A 24852-nucleotide genomic window follows, 5' to 3' on the forward strand; every position below is an offset into this window, starting at 1 on the left:
ACTATTTTCGAAGATGAAGTTCATATAGATGAATATAATAAATTTAAATAAAGAGATAAAAATGAGTTTCAAATTTTCGTTTGTTTTGTTGACGTACAATCCTTTCGTCAATTGTCACAAAGTCACTTTTAAGCCTATGAATTATAATTAGTGTAACTTTTACCGTAAAGGGCCCAACGCGACACTGCTGCCGTTATTTCGTTTTATAACCTTTACGTCCAAATACTACCCTCTGCCTGCCACAATACTCAACAGCTTCCTGCTCCGATAATGGATTGCCCCTCTTCCGCATGCAATTCGCGAGTGCCATAGATGCCCTCTACTCCTTCCCAAACCCATTTAACCTGTGTAACGGTGAGTTGCGGTTCCGGAATCTGGACCCCATAGATCTGTCCTCCATTTTTATTATTACCTCCACAGTCCGTCCCCGATCCAGTCGAGGAAGAGGAGGAGAGTGAGTGGACGAGTCGACGAACAAGAAGCTGGATCCCCTCCAGGATTCGCTGTCCTTGAAGCTTCCCATCGTCAACGGTCAGATCCGGTATCGCTCTCCCTCCTCCGCCGAACTCGAGGGCCAGATCCTGTCCCCGCCCTCTGACAGGATGAAGCAGCGTGGGAGGCAAGAATCCTTCTCAGACAAGATTCATCGTTACCGTGGCGCCATCCTCGTCGTTTTCATCCCTCTCCTCCTCATCTCCTTCGTTCTTTTCCTCATGCCTCGCGTTCCTGATGATGCCCTCCTCTCAGATGACATTGGCAACCGCAGGTTCGTTCCTAAAAGAAAGATCACTTCTTCGGGTTCCAAGAGCTACGCTGTCATCTTCGACGCTGGCAGTTCGGGCAGTAGGGTCCACGTCTATTGCTTCGATGAAAAGTTGAATCTCCTCCCAATTGGCAAAGATCTTGAGCTTTTCGTACAGGTAATTTTGATTACCGATTGTTTTGTATCTCATTTCTACATGCCTGTATTAACTATTTACCATGAAGACTAAGTGGCAATGCGCGATGGGGGATCTCCACCAAGGTGACCCTTCTCTTTAGGAAATAAGATTTCCTTTCTTCCCTTCGGCTTAGGAGATAAGATCTCTGATGGTTGTATTTATCCTTTTGGTTGTATAAATACCACTCTTAATCAACACAAAAGTGTGGTTCAGTTTACCTTCTCATATAATATTAGAGCAGATCGATTAATCCTCTGCATCTACCTTCTTCCGATTTCTATTGAAATCGCTTCCTCTGCCTCTCTGCCCATCACACCCTCTCTTCAACTCCCTCAATGGTCGAAACTTGCACCGGTTGAGCTTTCATGCGCCTTCAAAAATTCAAGCTGAGCTACTGGAATTGATGAATTGCATCCCCACTATCTCTTCCTGTTCCCTTTCTCCTCTGCTCATGCCACACCTTTGATCCATGCTGCACTGACGATCTCATAATACCCAAAATCCATTCCATCTTTGCTTACGGCCTTTGGCAACAAATTTTCAGCCACTATTTCAAGCCTCAGTCGCCATTTCTGAAAGGAGACCATGACAAACCACTGCTAGGGTTGTCATAGGATGTCGCATCGATCAAAACCCATTGCCAGCGCCTATTGATTTTGAATTTCAGTTGTTGTTTCTGTCACTGACTTCTCGTCAAATTGTCGACCGCACAATTGCCAACGTCGACGAGCTCTTTCTCTCCCCCATATCTCACACTGTGGGCTTATCGTACCCTAGCTAGAACAACCAAACCTTCCTGACCCTCGTCGGATTCGCAGCGATGCCATCATCATCACATGTCACCGACACCGAGCTCCTTCCTCTATTTTCAAACATTCCCATCGTTGCCATCGACCTTCGCCGTCGTCGATCTTCGCCTTTGTCATCGTCATCGAAGACCATCACCTCCGTCTCTGTCGTTAAAGACTGGGAGCCAGCCAATCGCACTCCCTTTGTGTCGAGCTTCGATTAATCAACCCGATTAATCGAAGCTCTAAAGGGGAGTTGGGCACACGTGTGACCTAAGTCACTCACACGTGCGAGAGTGAAAAAAAATCTGCAGTCAACAACTGCCTCCTCATTGTTTCTCAGTTCCGACTCACTGCAAATCTCTCTCCAAATTCAAGCCTCTCCCTTTTGGCTCAAATTCGTCCTTAACGGGTATGATCTCCTTACAAAGCCATTGCCATGTTCACAATTTCAGTTGCTACCTCTCCATGTTGAAGGGGACTCCAAAGTGGTGATAGGTTGGTGTGAGAACGCGTCTTCTCCTCCGTGGAGGCATTGGGGTACTTTTAAAGAAATTTTAGATATTACCTCAATTGTTCCTTGTATTTGGTCTCACATTCCGAGATCTGCTAATTCGATGGCTGATGTGCTTGCCAGGCAGGGAGCTACCCTACAATCACTAGTTGTAAGGGACGTGCTCCCACAAATTTTGTAATTCTCTTCCGTTTTATTAATACATCTTCTTCTTCTTAAAAAAAAAAAAATTCAGTTGTTACGATACAAGATTGACCTCTCCAACTGTGGCCTACCTTGAGGGGGCATGATAAGGGATTATCTTCCCTTCTGTTTAGGAGATAAGATTTCTTATCTTCCTTTCTCTTAATCAATGCAAAAGTGTGGTTCAATTCAGCTTCAGTTCAACTTCTCATACATGGCACCTTCCGTGTTGCTACTTTTGTGATGCAACTTTTGATTGAAATGGTTCCATTGCTTTTGACAATCCTGTTGCTTTTATGGCATCTTAAGTTAATGGCTGCACCTTCGTTCCCGTGATGGTCTGAGAATTCCTACACCCCCTCAATGAACTGTTTGAATACATCTTTGTTTTTCTCCTTTCCTGTGTCTAACCCCATGGCCAATTCTTTAGAGCTTTGCAGAATTTTATTTCTTAAAAATTTTTTCATCTTACCTTTAACACTTTGTTGGTCATCCTCAATTGAGTAGATAATTCAAATGGGAATTCATTTAGTGTTGTTAAAAAAGATTTTGGTTTTGAACTTGCATTTTCTTACCTTTTCTTTAAACTTTTATTGTTTCGGTCACCTTGAACCATGGGTGCACGTACGCCGATAATGTGTATCAGGTAATATGTTTGGATTTATGGGAGACGTAACGAGAGTGGGTACTATGTTATTGTTTTCTTGCATAAAGAAGACTACAAAAGAAAAAGGGTGTTGGATGACTCGAGTGAAGAATAAGTAAAGAAGAAAAATAAGAAAGAGAAAAAGAATGCCTTCTTTGTTAGACCTAAACACTTGAACTAGCAATAACCATTCCATTGGAGTTTCTCAGCATATATTTGCATTCTATGCAAATTTTCAAGAGCCACTGAATTGTTGCATGAAGGAGCATCATTGTTTCCTCTCTCTCTCTCTATATATATATTGTGAAGTTGGGTCCAAGGACCATCCCAAAATGACTAGCCAACTTAGGAAACCTCTTTCCCAACTAATAAACTCAAAAATTTTCTACTCACTAGTCCATGTGGATAATTTAGATGGAGGCCCACATATGAGTACTTGCTCACGTGTAGACCCTCTTTTGTGGCTCTACAAGTGGATAATTTAGGTGGAGGCCCATATACGAGTACCTGCTCTGATACCATGTGAAGTTAGGTCCAAGGCCTATCCCAAAATGACTAGCCATCTTAAAAAACCTCTTTCCCAACTAATAAACTCAACATATTTGCTCTTACTAATCCATGTGAGACTATTCTTTAATAATCCCCCTCACGTGTAGGCCCTCTGGGCTCTTACATGTGGATAATTTGGGTGGAGGCCCACATACGAGTACCTGCTCTGATACCATGTGAAGTTGGGTCCAAGAAATTAAGGAATAGTTAAGGAATAGTTAAGGAATATATATTATTGTATTTATGGGTGGAAATTTTTGGTGTGTGCTGTCTTCCAGAGAACATGGTCATGCATTTCAATGGTAATAAGGTTGAAGGCAGCACCTTTCAAGACCCTGAGATATAATTTTATAGTACTTATGTACAAAAAAAGTTATATTAAATATTCTTGACCTTAGAATACAGCCTACATTACTATTAATTCTTTCTTGTGATCAGAGATTGTGAAGGTTGTTGTGATTTTAGGAAAGAAAGAAAATTCATTGATTGGTGTAAAATGAGTACATTGGGTTTCTAGTTGTAATAAATAAAACACTTATAATAAGAGTAAAATCAAACTACCCATGTCTCAATTGCACTCAGAATAGAACTCTTAATTAGAAACAAAACAAAAACTACAAAGAACTAATAAAACTAAAAGACTTTTTAACTGAAAGATTCCTTCTATGAGACTTCCTCCCATGTGACTCTTATAAGACTCCACTATATTGATTCTTCCATTGCAAGATGTCTTTCTGTGAGACTTATATAAGACTTTCCATAATTATCTAATGAATTACTGTGTTATCAAGATATTGAAGCTTAGTTTCTTGAAAGATTACAACCGACAGTTTACAATCGAGGAGGATAGCTTTGACAGTGGCTCGCTTAGATCACGACCCGATTCCCCTAATATTCCAAGAGTGAATGATCATATTAAGGGAATCGGGGGGATTGGTTTAGGCTCCTCTCCGTTGTTCAGTCGGCCATTGTAGATTGCTCTGAATTCCTTGGCGAGTTCCATCATCTTCTCCCATTCATGAGGGGGGTATTTGTACCTTTCAGGCTAGAGGGCCTCAACGAATCTCCGGGAGCGCTTGCTAGGGGACAAGCCCGGTTTGGGAGTCGTTAGAAAAAGTAGTGGATTCACAAGATTTGGTCGAGGCATCTTTTTGGGCTTGAGTTATGGAAGTAAGTAAATTTGATCGGGGTAGTGGTAGATTGGTTGCAAAATTCAGCATCAGAGAGTTCGGGTTGGAGGTGTGCACTGTGCTTCATGATGGCGAGTGGGGTGGGTTGTCGGGTAGATATAGCAGTTGGGGGGGTTGACTGATGGAAGGGAAATGTAGTGGAAGCCAAATTTCGGGAAGAGAGGGTTAATTTGAGGAGTCTGGTGTCTCTATATTCTACTGGGGACGCGAATCCATGCCATGCAATCGGTCATCAAGGTCAGCCTGATCTAGGTAACTTGACAAAGGGTTGCCTCGATCATTGAATCCGTCCTCGAGGATTTGACATAAAGCTAAGGGGAAGTGATTTTTGTCGATTTCCCAGGCGGCTGATTGACCAGAATGTGAAAGGAGCAGGAGAGGCTCTGTGAGTGAGGAATTAGGTGGAAGCAGGGGGGCTGCCAGGTGTTTGCATGGGGGAGATTTTTTGGGGGGTTGTGGAGCGCACGGCTTGAAGCAACAGGCGATGTCAGAGGGGTCTTTTCCAGAGTAGGGGAAGCCTCCAAAAGATAGGGTTGAAGGCTTCGGTATCTGTGACAATTCAATGGGATTTGGACCTGCAGACTGCGGTTCCCGAAACACTAAGATGAAACCCTGATGGTAGTTTCAGGTATCCAAGATTGAATGGGAGGTCAGATCTAGCAGATGGGGTTTTTAGACTTAGGAGGGGCGTGCCAACCAAGGGGACTGGGGGAGAAGATTTGAATTTTGAATTTTGACAAGTAATAGGTGGGTGAGTTAACTTGGCCTGAGTTGGGGCTGGGGCAAGAGCTCGAGTTGACTCAGCACGATCCGGGCCAGGGTCATGGTGAGCGAGACTGGGTCGGGGGATCATGGGGGATAGGGTTTCCAGGTCTTCGAACATGAGATGAACCTAGAAAACAGATATGCCAGAAATGAGTTTGAGTTTTTGATAGCCACTTGCAGGTTGATTTGGTCAGAGAAAAAACTGTCTTTTGGAGGTCTACCAGCGGATCAGAGCAATCATCGTGCAGGAGGATGTCTCCATAGATGCCGGCCATGCATTCAGTGGTGTGTCGGCACCAAAGTTCAATAGGGATTCCCCTGGCTGTTACCCATTGTTCCATCGGGAAGCGCGTAAGGTTTAGGGACCAATCCAGAGAAGAGTTGATTTCATCAGAGGCAACCTTCGCCAGGTGCCTGTCTTTTGTTGTTCTGAAGAGGATCAGCCAGTGATGATCGTTGATATGGGATATAGTCGGCTTTTCCAAGAGTGGAAATCGGGTGCTGAGCCAGAACGAAATATGGGGCTCAGAGGAGTAGGAGGGTTGGGCGGTACCCACTGTGGCGTTTGAAAGGCTGCTAGTTCCGTCGGAGAGGGCTTGGGCCAGTTTGGAATTTGTATTTTTGGGTAAGAAGAGCATACCCATGACCAGGGGTGGCATCGAACCGAGCCGGTTCGCGAATAGCTCGAGCTCAGCTTGGTTCAGCTCGATTCGAAAACAATTTGAATCGAGTTCAAGCTTTAGGTTCGTGCTCGTTTAAGTAACCGAGCCGAACTTGAGTGAGTCGGGGTTTGGTTCGCGAGGTCGCAAGCCGACTCGGTTACTAAATAAAATCCCATTTGGGACTCGACAATGACAGAGGCTTCTCTCACTGTGCTTTCTATTGACAAATTTCCAAAGAAAGGGAGCAAGCTTTAGGTTTTTTGTGGAGCAGACGGAAAGAACATGGAGCAAGAGCAAAACCATCTATGGGAGAAAAGGAAGCCACATATCGAAATATTTTTGCTCTCCGTTATGATTTGGTCCTCCTTTATGGATTATGAACGATCTGGATGCATGTTTACTAAAATCCCCTTCAATCCATTCAATTAGTAACAATGTTTTCGCCCTTGCCTGTAAGGGGCCTAGATAGCATAGTCGACCTCTGAGAATTTTCAGCAAATTTTCTTGGGTGGTCGAATTCCAGCTTTTGATTGCATGGGCGATCTTCAAATTTGGGACCCTCAACTGAATCGCTTCTTGAACAGCATGTCCTCTTCCCGTCCATTATCTTCGTCTACATCTCCTTCCAACCCCTCTCCAACTTGTGATATTTATCAAATTCAACCAACTGTTGTTTACATTCAGTGACTCATAAGAGGGTTGGTTGGTTATGAGGGGAGTTTTTATTTTTATATTTTATTTAATGAATTTTTTGGTTTCATTTTTCAGCTCATGGGTTCAAATTTATTGCTTTCTTTTCTTTTTCCTTTTTTAGTACGCTAGCATTTATGGTAGACTGGATGACAAAAAGAACATAGTGACAATATATATTAAAATATTATTTTATTATTTTCTTTTTTGAGATATTATTAATAAAAGAAATTGTGGATTTATAGTTTTGTTTGGGTGATTGTAAATTTGATTTTGATATTTCATTTATTTTTTTTGTGTTTGATTATTAAATAAAGTTTATGCATAATATTATGCAGTGTTTATGGATAATTTTATGCCGTGTATAGACAATTTTATGTAAAGTTTGTGTATAGAGGTCATGTTCATTTTTATGTAGAGGTATGTCTAATTTTAAGTAAAATTTAGGCATAATTTTATGTACATTTATTTGACATGTATTTTATGCAAAGTTTTAAATATAGGTTGGAGCTCGAAACAAGCTCGAGCTCAAGCTCGAACTCGAACTCGGTTAAAATTATTGGGCTCGAGCTTGATTCCAATTTTAGGCTCAAGGCTGGGCTTGGCTCGGGCTCGAGTTCGAAGTATTTAAATCAAGCCCAACTCGAACATATACAAGTTCGAGCTCGGCTCGACTCGATGCCACCCCTAGTTATGCCATGACTGTATTTCTGCAATGTTCGGTGATGCTGCACTCCAGGGAGCCGCGGTGGTGCTACGTGAAGAGGTGGAAGGTGAAGTCTCCGGCTTGCAGCTTGCGGCCGAAGCTGTGACCAGTTTTGTCCGAGTGGACCTTGTTGAACAGTAGGAGGAACGAGTCGCTCGTCGAGAGAGGTATTGTGATGAAAGAGCTCTTCGTCCCCGATCTAGAGAGGATTCACACTGCGTCTCTGGATCACTCATGGTTCTTCCGAAAGATGTGATTGCCTTCCCATATCGAAACTCAAAAGCGGGTGTGTCTTCTGTTGAGGCCTGCCGTATTCTTCTGCATGATGACCGGCTGACCACCGTTTGCCAACAGGCGTTAGGGTCATCTTGGGAACCAGTTGTCATTCGTGTGCTGTGTTTTTGCTGCTTCTGCAGGCGAGGTCTTTCGCCGACAGTTTAGGTGTCGGGTCTCGCCAGAGGAGGCGAGGCTGGGGTGGTGACGAGGCTCTCCTGAATGGAGGGGTGTCAAATCTGAGGGGGTGCAATAGGGCACTATCTGCTTAGGAGGCATGAGGTGTCACACAAGAATCTCGAGAGCCTTCGCCTGTAATTTCTAATCAATTACCATTCAACAGTGTTTGGTGAGTCTGAGTAAATAGCACCTTGACTCCTTGCATAGAAATCTAAACCCATTGTGAGCTAGTGTTGAATTTGAGTTCCAATTTTTGAGCGACTTCTCTAGATATTGCTCAAGCTCCCCGTCTTGAGTAAAACCATTGTGTCTTCCATCATACTCAAATGGTTGCAAGCTTACCCAAGGATTAGGTACCTCCATTGGCCTTTTCTTTTTTCATAATTATTGCAAAGGCCTGCCTGCTAGAACTTTTTTCTTCAAGTCTGAAACTGAGAAACACTTGTACGAATAGTCTCAATTGTCATCTTCTGAGTTTGGAACACTGGGATTGGTTCCTCTACCGAGAAATTTGACGGGAGACGAAGGAATCACTCTAAGAGGAGATGGGTCGGAGGTGGAACAAAGACGAGGGAATCAATCTCTTGATCTACAAATTCTCGCTCCACTGTTGACAATTGATTCCCGATGTTTGAAAATTGGAGGAGACCTTAGATTGAAACCAGTCCAGGGTAATCAATCCTAGTGGATTCCTTCATCGCACTTTGGCCGAGGTTTCCATTGCAGAATCCATGGTTCCTCTACTGAGAAGTTTGATGGGAGACGAAGGAATCACTATAGGAGGAGATGGGTCGGCGGTGGAACAAAGACAAGGGAATCAATCTCTTGATCTACAAATTCTCGCTCCATTGTTGACAATTGATTCCCGATGTTTGAAAATCAAAGGAGACCTCAGATTGAAACCTGTCCAGGGCAATCAAGCCTAGTGGATTCCTTCATCGCACTTTGGCCGATGTTTCCATTGCAGAATCCATGATCGTGTAATGAAAAATTTCTCCTCTACTTAAAATTTTTATGTTTCTTTCTCTATTTTTTTATTTGTTTGAAATCAAGCTGTAACTTTCTTCCATGGGACAAATCATTGAATCTTTTTTCTACGGCCGTGAGTGCAAGATTTCTGAATGGTGGTCCCAACACAATCTTTTGGAAGCACGAATTGATCCTCAACCATTTGGACTCTAGCACACTCCATGCTTCCTTCGACCAATAGATCATCTCTGGAGCTTCTGAAACCTTTTTAGGTTCGTTATAGAATTGAAATGGGAGTGTTATTGTCCTCATTTTGTTTTGTTGCCAGGACAAATGGGACAAATGATTGAGGGCAATGGAAGACTATGCATATCCTAATATTAGATGACTTTTGTGATAATCGGAAGAGCTTCAATTAGGAAAGATGATTGGGTTCCTAACAAGACTACAAGAACCTTGTTTTAGTGACTGATTGAAATCACTTAAAAGAATTAAAAAGCTAGTTGAACCTAGAGGGGAAAATAAACAAAATAAATAATAAGGAGACTCCAATTAGCAAAATAGAGAGTAAAGAGAAAATAGGACATTTAAGAAAATACAAAGCACTTAAAGAAGAAATGAGTAGAAATCACCGCCTCAGTGGTTGGCTGAGTCAACTCATAGACTCCTGCTTTGATACTATGTTGAGATTTTAGAGGAGAAAGAAAATTCATTGATTGTTGTAGAATGAGTACATTGGGTCTCTATTTATAGTAGAGAAAACACCAAATTAGAGTAAAATTAAGCTACCTATGTCCCAGTTACGCCCAGAATAGAACTCCTAATTAGAAACAAAGTAAACAACACCTACAAAGAACTAATAAAATTGAAAGACCTTGGAACTAAAATATTGCTTCTATGAGACTTTAGAAACAAAGTAAACAACACCTACAGAGAACTAATAAAACTAAAAGCCCTTGGAACTAAACTATTGCTTCTATGAGACTTCCTCCCATGATACTCTTGTAAGACTCCACCATATTGATTCTTCCTCTATGAGACTTCTTTCTATTAGAGTCATGTAAGACTCTTCATTAGTTATCTCTTTAACAAAGGTGAATTTCTTTTTTTTTTTACTAACGAGTGACAAAGTGCCTGCAATTTATGTCATTTTACTTATTGTAGTCTCTTGTTGATATGTGTTGCCAATGGCTGAGATGTCTCTTAAGTGTTTCCACTAATTCTTAGATTCATATGTCATCATCCAAATGTAAAAATCTTTTTTGCCTCAGCCATTTGTCATTATTATTTTTATTTTTTTATTAACAGAAAAAGCCAGGCTTGAGCTCATATGCTAGCAATCCCCAGGAAGCTGCAGATTCTCTCAAATCCCTTTTGGTGGAAGCTGAAAATGCAGTTCCCCCTACATTGCATAGTAAAACTCCAGTTAGAGTCGGGGTAATTCTGAAGGCTTTGATTTTTTCTTATCTAATGAGGCTAATATTTGATCTATAATTTGCAAAACGTGATTGTCATCTCTGCATTTTTATGTTTATGCAGGCAACTGCAGGTCTTAGATCATTGAAGGGTGATGCATCTGATAAGATTTTGCAAGCGGTAATTTGTCCTTCTTTATGATCCGAGTGTGCGGCTCTGTCCCCCCCTCCCCTTCCCCCTACCCCTGTTTTCTATGCAAATAGAGGAGGGCCCTCTCCATGATGGTGGGGGCCCTTCCCCTGCCTCCTTGAGAGGCAAGGGCCATCCTCTCCTTTAACTTAAAAAAAAAATTGTTGCTAATGACATTATTATTGGTTTAACCACGGATGTCTTGCAGTTTAGATGGTTGACTCAGACCCAACCACCTTAGTTGGTTGGGTTTGATTATATTAGTATACAGACATTACTTGCAAATAACTATTGCACCTGAAGAACCAAGTGTTGTATCTCATCTATAATATTTCACTATTGTTGGTGGAATTGGATTCCGTTTGAATAATATTTCTCCTTTGCTTGTGGTGAGCAAATGATATTAAGCAATCTAGGGGTGTAGACTGGTGTGGAATCTACGCCATACTATCTTGTCTTCTATGTGAAATCATTTACTTTTAAGGCAAGCAACCTCTCTCGTTAATGTTAGATAATTAAACAGAGACATCCCCATATGCTCTCTATGTGATCCCTTATAAAGGTTTTACTATTTTATGAATTTTGACTATGAAAGACATCACCAACTTTAACGTACTTTACACCTTTTTCTTGAATTTCAACATAAGTCTAATGAATGTTATGCCTTAAAAAAAATTGTGATGGATAATGTTCTTGAAGAGCTTACTATATTAGCTTTAGAGTGGATCAAATTGGAACTATTGGAGCTCAACTTGGCCTCACATGTTTGAGCTGAAAATGCTGAACTTGCACTTTGATAAACTTGTATTGGCCCACTAATTTTCAAGCAATAAAATATCACCTCACATCTTCAATTAGCTTTCTTGTTATCTCCAATATAAAAAGCTTAATGTTACTCAAACTTTTTAGTGCCATAACTCATAACTGGCTCACGGCACTTTGTTTGGTTTTAGTGTTAAAGAAACACTCAATCTTTTGTTGCAGATGGGCTTAATTGCCACTTGTCACTATGAAACACTTTCTATGCCTCAAAAGAATTAGAGCTCTAATCTTGACTTCATTGGTGTAGCTTATAACTCTAAAACTACTCTCTCTGATTTGCTAATCTTTGAACATACTTCTTTAGGTGAGGGATCTTCTAGAGAACAAAAGCTCATTTGAATTTCAGCCCCAGTGGGTCACAGTTCTTGATGGTACTCAAGAAGGTGCCTATCAATGGGTAATGCTCATTAACATTTTCTCATTATGATGTCTATGTTGTTTTTCTTTCCTTCTCGCTCTAAGGTAGCCATCTTCAATCCAGGATAGATGATTAAAATGATCTGTCTATTCTATGATAAATGCAAATGATAACATCAAAGTGGATGATTTTATTTTTCAATTATTTAAATGGTTGATTACCACCTGGTCATATGGGATGATGTATGTTTTCCAAAGAGATTGGGTGGGTTGGGGATTCTGAAATCAAAGGAAATGAACAACACTTTGCTCCTTAAATGGATTTGGAAGTTCAACACTAATTCTTCTAACTTTTGGAAGGATATGGTTCGTGTCAAGTTGAGTTGGAATTCTTCATGGTGGATGTCAGGTGGAAATCGGAGAGGGTTATCCTCAATATGGAGATCACTTTACTCGCTTCATCAGAAATTTGCCTCAGCCAGTAGATTTTTTGTTGGAAGCGGTAGATCTCTTAAATTCTGGGATGATTGGTGGACAGGGCAGGAACCTTTGCGGAACTCCTTCAGGAATCTATTCCTTCTTTCCACACAAAGGGAGATATCAGTAGCCGATGCTTTTGAGAGGGGAGGTTTGAGCCTATATCCTTGAAGGGGTCTTTCCGATACGGAGGCCTTGGAAGCAAGCCGTTTATTGGATTCTTTGAATTCTGTCAAAATGAGACCTTCCGATGCAAACAAGCTCATTTGGTGGCCTGACAAAAGCGGTAAATTCTCAGTTTCATCTGCATACAGATACATTAATGGTTGGGATTCAATGCAAAGGGGGCATAATATCTACTTTGTATGACGTCTTTGTGCACCTCCAAAGATAAAATTCTTCACGTAGAGCGCTTGCCAAAGTAATATTCTCACGACAGATGTGCTTAGAAGAAAGGGCCACCCATCTATCGACCCCCTATGTCCTTTTTGCAATGCTGAGGCTGAATCCACTAGTCATATTCTGCTATAGTGCCAATTCTCATGGAATGTGTGGACCTCTGTCCTATGCAAGTTGGGGTTGCAATTCTGTATATCAGTTGATCTGATCTCTTTCAGCAAGTCGATCATTGGCTATCCCCTTCTTGGTCTCGGCAAAGTGATGATCTTTGCTTGTGCCAGTTTCGTACCGTGGGGGCTTTGGAATGAACGTAACCGAAGGAGTTTTGATGCTAAAAGTGAATCAGAGGTAAGAGTAGCGGATAGGGTGTCGAGGCAAATCTCCACCTGGCTTTTGACTAAGAAGTCATTTTCCTCCTTCAAGGGTACCTCTATCCGTGATAGCTGGAGCAACCTGGCAAAGATGCACTTTGGGACCAAGGTTCAAGTCATGCAGGAGTGGACTCCCCCGGAAGTTGGATACCTAAAGTTGAATTTTGATGGCTCTTCTCTCGGCAATCCGGGGATCGCTGGTTTTGGGGGAGTTATTTCAGATCCATCTGTCAATCAGTGTTTCTCTTATGCCAATCCGTTAGGCATCTCCGATTCAACGTCCGTTGAGCTCTATGGCCTCCTTAATGGGCTCCACATTTTCAGAAACAATTGCAGTGGTCCCACTCACATTGAAGGGGACTCCAAGGTGGTAATTGGATGGTGCGAGTGTGCTTCCCCTCCGCCGTGGCTACATTGGGACATCTTTTGGGAGATTTTAGATATTACGTCACTATTCTCTCGTATTTGGTCTCACATTTTGAGATCTGCAAATTCGGCAGAAGATGTGCTTGCCAAGTAGGGAGTGTCCCTACAATCTCTTGTTGTTAAGGATCTACTCCCTCTTCCTTTGTAATTTTTCTCTTGTTAATATAAATACATCTTTATCAAAAAAAAAAGGGTTGATAAATGGTAGTCTTGAAACTTGGCTCTTTTCAAGTCGGGCTGCATGATCTCTTACTTGTTCTTCTTGTTTCAGATCTTTTTAATTGTCTTGGTAATTGACATTGAGATAACTCATTGAAGTAGATGCTTGAAAACCAAGAAATAAGTTTATAGGATATTCAAATTCCATATGTATCCATAATGCTCAAACTAATTTGTTAGTGAACTAAATCTGGGGGATAGGTTTTTTTTTGTTAATGTTGATTATGCAAGCAAACCCACCCCTTTCCCCTAGTGCCACTTGAACCCAAAACCTCACACGAGAAACCACCCCATGTCACAGTTGATCCAAAGGCTCAAGGCCCATTAGTTTAACTAATGGGTCTTAAAGCTAATTTGGATAAGGCCCAACTAAACGTACCCAAATAAAATAAAATTCAAATAACTCCTAAGACCAAATAAATTATTAAATTTCAGTCTATAAATCTACTAAAATTAACTTGTGAAATTTTAGGCTCTTCTTAGTGGCAAATAGTCAAGTGCATCTGTTTCTTCCATGAATAAACTTGAAACCCTTGATCCCTCACAGATTAGGAATGCCTGGTTGTTGTTTGGAAATCTCCTTCTTGTAACAAATATAGTTTTTCAGAAAAAAAAATTCCATATTTTTCATCACCCCATGCTCATTTTTATTGCTGTTATTTCTTCAATGCCTGACATTTTTGTCTATGCCCTGCAAGATGGCCGTTGAAACAGCCTTTCTTTGTTTAACATCTTTTTTATTTTTGAGAAGAAAGAAACATCTAGTTCTCTTGACACTATTTTCTGGAATGATTCCTTGAATCTTCTTGTCATACTTCTATTATATAGCTCTCCAGATGCTAATCTTCACTTTAGTTGTTCTGCATTTCGTTCTGTATCTTATAACCTTCTCCATCATCCCCTTGTTCATATGATTGAGCCTTGGGGAAAGAATCTCTTTTGGGATATGGAGTGCGTGGGATATGGAGTGTAGGCACTTGCAGCATTTTCTTCATTGAAACAATTATTGGCATGGTGTAGCTAAATCTACTTGTGATGCCATCTGAGGTAGTTATGTGAATCAATGTTGTGAAGGCTGGTTGAAAGAGCCAATTCTACTTGGGACTTTTCCTTTTTGATGATATGTTTTTTATTAAGAACTGGTTCAGTTGCAAGTGAAGCTCTGCGTACTTTCTATTCATCTTTGCTGCACTACTGGATGTGATGTGTGTTACTCTAGCTGATTAGCCCTCACTCCAGTGAATGTTAAGTACATACACTTGCAAGAAGTTTCAGGTTCCAGTTGGATGGTGAACACACTTAATTTGTGAGAGAGCTGCCATTGCTGTTGAACACATTTAGCACATACTCTTGGAGGAAGCTCCAGTTGGAAGGACAACATGGTTAATTTGTGATAGAGCTGCTGTTACTGTTGGACACCTTGTTGCTCCTTAATTGCTATAGTAGCGATGTGCCATTCTCCTTGTGACACTTTGCGAAGAATGATCCTAGATAGGTGCATTGATGGTTCAAGTGCTACTCTTTTGTGTCTTATTCATTGTGGGGCAAATTCTGGCATTTTGAATTTTAGCCAAATTCACTTATGTGCAGGTCACAATAAATTATCTGCTAGGAAACTTAGGAAATGAATACTCAAAGACAGTTGGAGTGGTGGACCTTGGAGGTGGTTCTGTTCAAATGGCATATGCCATCTCAGAACAGGATGCTGCAAAGGCTCCAAAACCAACTGATGGGGAGGATTCATATGTGAAGGAACTGTTTCTTAAAGGGGCCAAATATCACCTTTATATTCACAGGTATATCAGACTATTTGGTGATCTTATACAGTAGATTCACTATCAAAAGAAAAACTTTTATATGGAATTACCAAAAGACCCTGGACCATAGTTTTCATAATCATCTTGACGGACTGTTATATATTTGTTGTTCTTTTCCGAAAATGACACAATATTTTCTGCCATTTTGAAAGTTTTATTCTTTTATTTTTAAATTTATCAACAAAGCATGTGTCAAGAAAAGATAGGATATCTGGAATGTTATTCCTCGTAATGTGTTTAAATTGTTAAATTTCATCTGAAACATTTATGATAAGAAGAATTCCTTATACACCATGAAGTGTTGTATAATTGGCTACAAGACCCTGGTTTCAAATTCATTTATTTGTGTTATCACTAAAATTGCCCATGTGCCCCTGCTAGTAAATTTAGTCAACTAGCTATAACTTTGATGTGTGAAAGACAAAAGTATCCTTATGAAATAACATTATGACTCTTTATGTATTCATACAAGTAAGTCAATGTAGGCTTATAGAAGTGTTGTGGGGCTCATCGAAATACCTACTGCGGTTTTCAACATCATTTTTTGTAATTTTTTTTTAACCCACATTAAGTAGGTTTCTACTATACTTGAATGGGCCCATATGGCAAGTCCACATGATAAAAGATTTGTAACATCATTTTTATGGAAATCTTTTTTGTCTTTTTTACATACCAAAGTTAGTTTTATCTGACTTTACTGACAGGAGTATGAAGACAATTTTGGTGATATTGTTGGGATAAATAGTCATTAATTTGAAGCTGACAGGTATATAGGCAATTATGCCATCTTCCATGAGTATGTAGGCAATTAACTCTTTATGATATGATACTGTTGACTTAAAAGTGATAAAATTGTGTAAAGCTGTTATTCTTGCAACTATCCTAGGACTCAGCTTACATTTTCTATTTCTATAAATATAAATGAGCCATTAACCTCCTTTGATTAAAATGTTCTTTTTTCTTTGATGTTTGCAGTTACTTGCATTATGGTCTTTTAGCAGCTCGAGCTGAGATTCTGATGGCTGGAGAGGAGTCTGGTAACCCATGTGTATTGAATGGTTATAAGGGTAGGTTTGCACCAGAATATTTCATGCATCGGGCATATGCCACCAGAGAACTTTTGTTTTTCCATTTTTTATCAATTTTTAGTGCATGGTACAAACAACTTTATATTAGCTTCTCTTTTTATAAGAATCTTGAGAACGTGTGTGCGTTTGTGTGTATAATTTATGAATATATGTTTGATACAATGGAATAATAAAATTACACAAAACCTATACCAATTGTATGTAAAAATCCAAAAATACTTATTAAATAGACCGATAACAAAAAGAAAACAAAAAAAAATGTTTTTTTTTTTAAACACCTTTCATTTGTAAAAATATGAGAGATAACTATGTAGTTAGACCTTGTAGATCGGGTCTAGGGTGGGATTGGAAAAAACTGTTGTCTCCTGAACCTACACGAGGTTTTCCCCCTTACTCATCCCCAACTTGAGAGGTGAAAGAAGGGGAAAAATAATGAGGGGTAATTATGTAATTAAACCGTACAGGTCAGGTTTGGTGTTGGGAAGGAAACCCTCCTCACCTGAACCTGCAAAGAGTTTTTACCATCACCACACCCTTACCCTGAGGGGTGGAAGGGATACTCCGTCCTTACCAAAATTGGGTCAAGTACAGGTTGGGATGCCCGATTAACCTGACCCATGCCAACCCTTACCTAAGGTCTCTATTGTCCACACCAACTAAGCCAAATGTTATAGTGTAGTGTATGATGTCGAGATTTTGGACTCAATATAATACAGTTTTCTTGACCAAAGATTTGGATAAGCTTTTGGTCATAAGTCATCAAACATAACTATTTGTACAAAATCGAAGAACTAATTAAATTGAAGTCTAAATCTGTCTTAGTGCACCAGAATGTTTGAAAAAATAAACCGGAAATTTTTCTTTCAATACTTCTTTTTGCAGTGATTAAATGCTTTTAGCTATGAAAGTTTATTTATTTATTTATTTATTTATTTATTTTTTGAGAGAGAAGGGAGATTTTATTGAAATGAGACAACTTGCAACACAGGAGGGAGGGTGCCCGAGACAACAAGAAGTTGAAGAGCAACCCCCTTCTTAGCAAGAGAGTTTTTCAACCAAAGAATTCACTGACTGGGGAATATGAATCCAAAATACATCAAAATAAGAAGAAATATCTAGAATCTCATGAAATTTAATGGCGTAAAGGGGGTTTAGGTGGAGAAGAACACCATCCAATAACAACTTTTGAGTCTCACTTGATCCAAATCTGCATATGAGAGTGTCTCCCAAAGTGCTCAGAGAAGGTTATAAGGCCTTGCTTGAGTGCAACAAGTTCCGCAATGGTAAAATCTGCACGACCTATAAGACCCTAGTATGAGGCAAGAATCAGCCCCTCATGATTTCTAAAAACTTCACCAATTTTGGTAGGCCGGGGATAGCCAAGAGCACTGCCATCAAAGTTTAATTTGATGACACCAGACGGGGGAGGAGACTATTCAATCATGGCAGTGTGTTTGAGAAGGGACATCTGAGCGAGGAACTTCCAATTGTCCCGAAGGGAAGTGATAAAAAATCTCTTGAAATCTCTATGGGTCCCCAGCCAACTAGCAATAAATCTGGTAATTCTATAATGTTCTCACCCCTTGAGCTGCCTTTGTTGTTGAAGTGCCTGCTGGTACACTCAAGCCATAACTCCCAAGGGATATGAGCTAATGTTGTCGGCAATAGAGCTTTGCCAAGCTTCGGGAGGATGGTTCCCTTCCCAAGTTGGCAGAGATGGGAGAGGATATTAGGTATGCAGGTCAAAATCCCAATTTTCTCAAAAAATGAAAATAAAAATGAATCCAAATTCTCTATGCAAATTGATAGTGAAGCAAAATGTGATTAATGTTTTCCTTCGTATCCCCACAGAAGTCAGAAAGGACTTTAGGGTCGGAATTGCCTGTCCTCCTTAGATTATCAGCAGTAAGAATCTTGCCCCTCAATTATCTCTAAGGAAAAACTAGACTTTGAGAGGCCCAAAAAAGTTTAAAGTTATTGGTGCAAAAGTTTTATGTTTGTCAGCTTTAACATGATAAACATAGTACTGCATGCTTTTTGTCCTGATAATTTTGAGCAAGATTTAGTGATCCTTTTGAAAGTTGGCCCGAGTTATTATACGGAAAGTGGACCTTGATTCCATTGTAGTGCTGATGTCATGTTGGCATAGCTTTCTCGTTTTTTAAATAAAAACTTAACAGATATACATTTTTCCTGAATAATGTTTGAGCTTTTTGCAAATACTTTCTTGATCTACTGTGCTCTAACAGCAAATCCTACCATGAGGGCAACAACATATTCCTCAGTACTCATTTGTTTTAATCAGAAAAATTATTGTTTGAAGAGGTCGAGTCTAAGTTCAGAGATTTGTTGTAATCAGAAAATTATTGTTTAAAGAGGTTGAGTCTAAGTTCAGAGTTATAATTAATGATACTGAGCTATTTCTTATATAGCTTCTGTTACTATTATTACTTGGAAGATGAAATATAGGAAGTGAGCATAATTATATTTCAAATATTTCTCATTTTCAAGGACATTTCAAATATTAGTACCTTTTGTGAATATCCAGACTTTATTATTTTCTGTAGAAAATAACAATGCTGGACTGCTCTTGTGATCCTTTGGAAGCTGCCTAAATGTATTATCTTCTCATGACTAAATGTTGATTTTCAGGACTCCATGAATTTAGCTCATGGAGAAAAAGGGAGAGAGACCCATTGGGAGAAAACTAGCGAAAGAAGGGTTATGGACCTGATGTCCTAACCTTCTCCCTGAAGCTCTATTTATAGATTAATGAAACTACTATATTACAATAATACCCCTGGACTTAAAGTTTAGGGTTTGGGTTTTAACCCTGGAACTTTAATCTAATTACATCAATGCCATCTCTATGAGATGACCCTTTATTTACCATCCTGCCATCATTGTATGTGGGCCTATGGGCCTTCTCCTTGATCTGTCGGCCTTGAGCCCGTTTTCTATTTCTCTTGGATGTAGGGCCTTCTTGGGTCATATGGGCTTGAGCCCATCTTCCAACACACTTGGATATGTGGGCCTTCCTTGGTCGTGTGGGCTTGAGCCCTATCTTTCAACATTCCTCCTCAAGTTGGGGGTGAGAGAACAGCATGAACTCCCAACTTGCTGCAAATGATGTATGAGATCTTTTTTTGTATAAAATAGTAGTCCTCCTATCTTCCAACACTCCCCCTCACGTTGGTGCTTTCTTCCATGAGGCCCAACTGGCCAATTTAGGGGGGTATAACATAGATGTAATAATAAGTTCCTCCATCATGGTGTCCCAACCATTGACATTTGATATTTTTTACGGGGTATTAAATTCCTCCGTCATGGAATCCCAACCATTGACATTTGATATTTTTTACGGGGTATTGAGTTCCTCCATCATGGAATACCAACCTTTGACATTTGATATTTTTTACAGGGACAAATAAATGATAGTATCAGGCCACCTCTGCTTCAATAATAATGTCTCATCCAAAGAGACATAATAGCAATAGCTGAAATAGGCTTGGGCCCATATAACACGAACCAAAAATCCTTGTAAAATTAATCCATGAAATAATCTAATGCAAGTATCTGTACCAAATAATATGTTGACCAAGGAATAATTTGTCAATACTTCAAAATAATAATCCAGCCATAGAAAAAATATTGAGTTGCGCAGAAATATGTATAAACTTGGACACTTATACCGAGGCAGAAAATAAGTAGGCCAAGTTGGGTTGACCTGGACCGCTGGGCTGAATCATCTCTGCTCGCTGGGTTAACTCGGTCTGGTCCGGGTTGCTCGGCAAGCGCTGAACCGGCGCTTGATTAAATCAGTTTCCTAAGTTAGGAAACATCAATAAGGCAACATTACCTTCTTCCTCCCCGATGCCAAAAGACTCTCGGAGGAAACAGTCCAAAAACGGCAACTCCGTGCTAGCGCTCCGGAAGCTCAGCAGTCGTCTTCCACCTCTAGAACGGAAACTACAGCAAGACATCTCGGATTGTAAACATCAACAGAGCAATGCTTGGCGACTTCCTCGTCGTGAGAAGTTGTCTTCTCCGGCGCAACGAAAAAATACTTCTAGTTGCAGCAGAAGCTACCGGCAAAGCAAAGTCAAGGCCGGCTAAGAACTTCGATAATTTTCGGAGAGAAATAACTCAACGGCAAGTAACTCAGCGATACTTCGGCGGGAATAGAGTCCGGTTGCCAGTGCGCTCCAAAAACAGTAACAAAGCTCCATGTAGAATCGATAGCAGTAATTTCCGAAAAATAATACCAGATCATCAGTAATGTTCCATAATTATAGCCTTTCGTGCTTGTCTCTCGACAAAGTGAGGATAGACAAAAAGCTCTTCTCGGAAATTTGATCTGGTTTCCGGTGAAGAACAACGAGATGAACGTTGTTATTAATCAGCAACAGATAATGATGAACCAGCGTTAACGCGGAATTATTTTCCAGATTGATGGCAAAAATAGGCTGAGTAGAATCACCGACGGCAACAATAATCTCCTTCTTGGATCACCGAACAGAACGGCAACGATGCCTAATCTGAGCAGAGTTTGAATAATTCTCGGAATAGTGATGGCAGAGAGGCTTGGTAATGGTAGAGTAATGCCGGGCAATAAGAGAAAATAATCAACAAAAAAAAAAAAACTAATATTCAGCAACTATGAAAAAAAAGAAGACGAATGAAACCTGAAAAACCATAATTGAAATCTTGAAAATCAAAGCTCTGATACCATGTTAATTTTCAGGACTCCATGAATTTAGCTCATGGAAAAAAAGGGAGAGACCTATTGGGAGAAAACCAGAGGAAGAAGGGTTATGGACCTGATGTCCTAACCCTCCCTCTGAAGCTCTATTTATAGATTAATGAAACTACTATATTACAATAATACCTCTGAACTTAGGGTTTAGGGTTTTAACCCTATAATTTTAACCTAATTACATCAATGCCATCTCTATGAAATGACCCTTTATTTACCATCCTGCCATCATTGTATGTGGGCCTATGGGCCTTCTCCTTGATATGTGGGCCTTGAACCCGTCTTCTATATCTCTTGGATGTATGGGCCTTCCTTGGTCTTATGGTCTAGAGCCCATCTTCCAACACACTTGGATATGTGGGCCTTCCTTGGTCGTGTGGGCATGGGCCCTATCTTCCAACAACTTGGAAAAGGAAATATAGGAAGTGAGCATTATTATATTCCAAATATTTCTCATTTTCAAGGACATTTCAAATATTAGTACATTTTGTGAATCATCCAAACTTTATTATTTTCTGTAGAAAATAACAATGCAGCTGGACTGCTCTTGTGCTCCTTAGGGAGCTGCCTAAATGTATTATCTTCTCATGATTAAATAAAGAAAACTATACAAGACAATTAAATGATCAAGAACCTTCTTCCTGACTTAAAATGCATAGCGGGCGGCAGTTGGTTATTGACATGCTATAAGTTGATTGCTTCTATCTTGGGTATATATGTTGATGTCAGTAAAAAGGAACAGGAAGAAGTGTTAGGAAATATAGAGGACAATATGAAGAATATTTCAATTTCTTTTACTTCCTCCAAAAAAAAAAAGTTTTTAAGAATTCCTCATTCGTCACTTGAAAATTCAAGTGTTGAACTGGTGATAGCTGGTGTTCGCAGTCATAACCTTTGATTAGATGTCAGTTTCCACTAACGTGTGCTACAAGTTGCATAGGCAATTGTTTAAGGAAAGAGAAATAAGCTCTCTGATTCTTAAATCAGATTCGATCAAGTCAGTATTGCCAAAGTAATTTCTAATTACTTATATAGTAAAATGACAGTTTTAAGAACTGTTTGTTACTGGCATTTTTATTTTAGTGTCCTCTCTTCCTATTTCATTTGATTATGTTTTGGTAAAAGTATAGGAAATTCTAGAGTTGGGAGTTATGTTTGTTCATCTTCTTCTCACCTTTTTCTTTAAAAGGTGTTACTTTTTTTAAAATGTTGTCTTTTATGCATGAAGGATCTTACAGTTATGGTGGTTCAAGATACGATGCATCAGCTTCACCTTCTGGCTCAAGCTTTAACACATGCAGGAGAGTTGCTATCAAGGCTCTTAAAGTGAATGAATCCATGTGTACACACATGAAGTGTACATTTGGTGGTATTTGGAATGGTGGTGGTGGAGATGGGCAGAAGAATCTATTTGTTGCGTCTTTCTTCTTTGACCGAGCTGCTGAGGTGATGATCACTTCTCTTTTTCAGGAGTGGAAAACCTTTACCTTATTGTTGGTTGCTCCTTTTTATTGAGAAAATGAAATTTATATCTTGATCAAGTTGCTAAAAGACATTATCTTCATGTCCTGTTATGCTGGACATGATACTCCCAGGGAAATCGCTTTCTAATAGACCAGAAAGCTGGTGTCTGGCTTAGTATTTGTCTTAGTTGGAACCACTTATTTTCTATATTGAAAAATGTATTTATTTTTAAAGCATAATACAAAGTAGAAATTCTTTAAATGATCAAAGCGACTAGCTGGATGGACCTTACTAGTGTCTGTATATTATTGGTAAACCTCCGACTGAATTTGAGGACCCTTGTTGTTATAAAATTCCCTTCAGGTGTTTTTTGGCATTTGAATTGATAAATTTTGATTATCTTCCAAGCGGTACTTCCTGTGATATAGCAATAGAACTACTTGAGTTGTTGTTGTAGGCCATTCTTCCTTCTCATCCTGCTTAAGGCCATTTCCTTGTCTCATATTCTGTTCCCTCTTTTTCTTTTGCCTCTTCTTTCCCATCTCTTTCTCTCACTTAATCCCCTTTCTTCTGTCTTCTATTTTTCTATTTCTTTCTCTCTCGTTTTTTTTTTTTAGTCTCTACTGTAACCAGTAAATCCAAAGATCATGCTAGATCTGCAATTCTATATTGTGGGCGTAGGTACACCAGATTGCTATGTGTTGGCAAACACAATTCCGAAATTCATAACTTGAGCAATGCAGTTCCACATGGAACATTATTCCTCCTATCATGTCCTTCAATATCCTTCCTATTGTGTCTCCTTGTTCATATATGTCCTTTTTGCTTCACTTCCATTTTTTTTCTTTCTGGTTTTCATTCTATCATATTGAGTTGTTTGAATACAACTACAAATTTCTAGTAGCTCTGTTGACCAGAAAAGATTTTATGACTCAGAAAAGGTTAGAGTGAAATGCTTTCCTAGTGAGTGTGACCTTTCTTCATAATTATAAAGATTGCATATGTGTGCAGGCTGGTTTTGTGGATCCGAAGCAGCCAGAGGCTTGGGTAAAGCCTGCAGACTTTGAGGATGCAGCCAAGCGTGCCTGTGAGTTAAATATTGAAGTTGCAAGAAGTACGTATCCACGTGTGGATGAAGCAAACTTGCCTTACTTGTGCATGGACCTTGTTTATGAGTTCACTCTATTGGTAGATGGTTTTGGTAAGGGCTTTTTTAAAATACTAAATTATGCTGGTATCTCTATTTGAATTAATGATTTTCATAATTTCCTTTTGTTTAATTCTGATGCACTGGCACTGTCTATAATACTTTCAGCTCTAGATCCGTGGCAAGAGATCACGTTGGTCAAGCAAGTCAAGTACGGTGCTTATCAAGTGGAAGCCGCGTGGCCATTGGGTAGTGCTATTGAAGCAGCGTCATCAGTATTTTAGTGTTGAAGAGTTCGAGCATCTTTGCTTCTTAGCCGTCCTAGTGACCCTCTTTTCATTCTCGTAGAAGTAACGTGGGGAGACAAGTACCGGGCGAACACTAATACAGGCTTTTTGTTGATCAGTGACATGCTTGTGGCTCATCCGCAGACGTTTTCTAGTACGGAATTTCAACTGAAGCCAGGGATAGGAGCGCAATACCTTTACCCCCTACATAATGCAAGGTTCAATTGCATACTTGACAGTCCTTTATATGTTAATTCATTTTTATGCTGACGAGTATTACAGTGTAGGTTTTGTACTAGTTAAAGATAAATGTTATACCACATTCTTGCCCAAGCATTAGAAAGGAGAAATTTGATGTCACAAAACTTTTTATGTACAAATTTGATACCCAATGCAGGTTCAAGATGGCCATGACAGGAATAGAATTGCACTCAAGCATCCACCCAGATGTCGGGCATGAGCCTCTGGCGGTGCCAAAGCACAAGCAGCAAACAAAAGAATCTGGTATGCAAAATATACAATGGAGAAATTAAAAGAGTGACCTAATTCTCTTGGGTTGTT

At 39.8% G+C, this 24852-nt stretch overlaps 1 protein-coding gene across 5 annotated transcripts; it reads left to right on the top strand.

Moving 5' to 3' along the window:
- Positions 1-248: 248 nt before the first annotated feature.
- LOC137958600 (apyrase 2-like) lies at positions 249-24827 on the top strand. Of its 5 annotated transcripts, XM_068805665.1 has the most exons (11): positions 249-920; positions 10365-10493; positions 10596-10652; positions 11788-11880; positions 15323-15528; positions 16525-16616; positions 22622-22839; positions 23869-24058; positions 24173-24253; positions 24411-24509; positions 24689-24827. In XM_068805665.1, exons 1-10 carry the CDS (start codon positions 603-605, stop codon positions 24461-24463), a joined length of 1437 nt encoding a protein of 478 aa, XP_068661766.1. In that variant the 5' UTR covers positions 249-602; the 3' UTR covers positions 24464-24509; positions 24689-24827. The 5 variants fall into 5 exon arrangements, with proteins under 5 accessions (XP_068661766.1, XP_068661765.1, XP_068661768.1 ...); XM_068805664.1 differs by lacking the exon at positions 24689-24827 and having other exon boundaries at positions 24411-24611; XM_068805667.1 differs by lacking the exon at positions 24689-24827 and having other exon boundaries at positions 10404-10493; positions 24411-24611.
- Positions 24828-24852: the final 25 nt, after the last annotated feature.

This window comes from Aristolochia californica, unplaced genomic scaffold (assembly GCF_029961685.1).
Source record: "Aristolochia californica isolate CCGP_79_NKW_82.1479 unplaced genomic scaffold, dmAriCali1.0.hap1 SCAF_3, whole genome shotgun sequence".
NCBI classification, from domain to species: Eukaryota; Viridiplantae; Streptophyta; class Magnoliopsida; order Piperales; family Aristolochiaceae; genus Aristolochia; species Aristolochia californica.

What these genes read in the sequence shown, in the direction of transcription:
- LOC137958600 (XM_068805665.1), top strand. Translation starts at nt 603, where the DNA reads ATGAAGCAGCGTGGGAGGCAAGAATCCTTCTCAGACAAGATTCATCGT. An exon ending in ATCTTGAGCTTTTCGTACAG is followed by an intron (nt 921 to 10,364) that starts GTAATTTTGATT and finishes TTTTATTAACAG; the next exon opens with AAAAAGCCAGGCTTGAGCTC. An exon ending in AAACTCCAGTTAGAGTCGGG is followed by an intron (nt 10,494 to 10,595) that starts GTAATTCTGAAG and finishes ATGTTTATGCAG; the next exon opens with GCAACTGCAGGTCTTAGATC.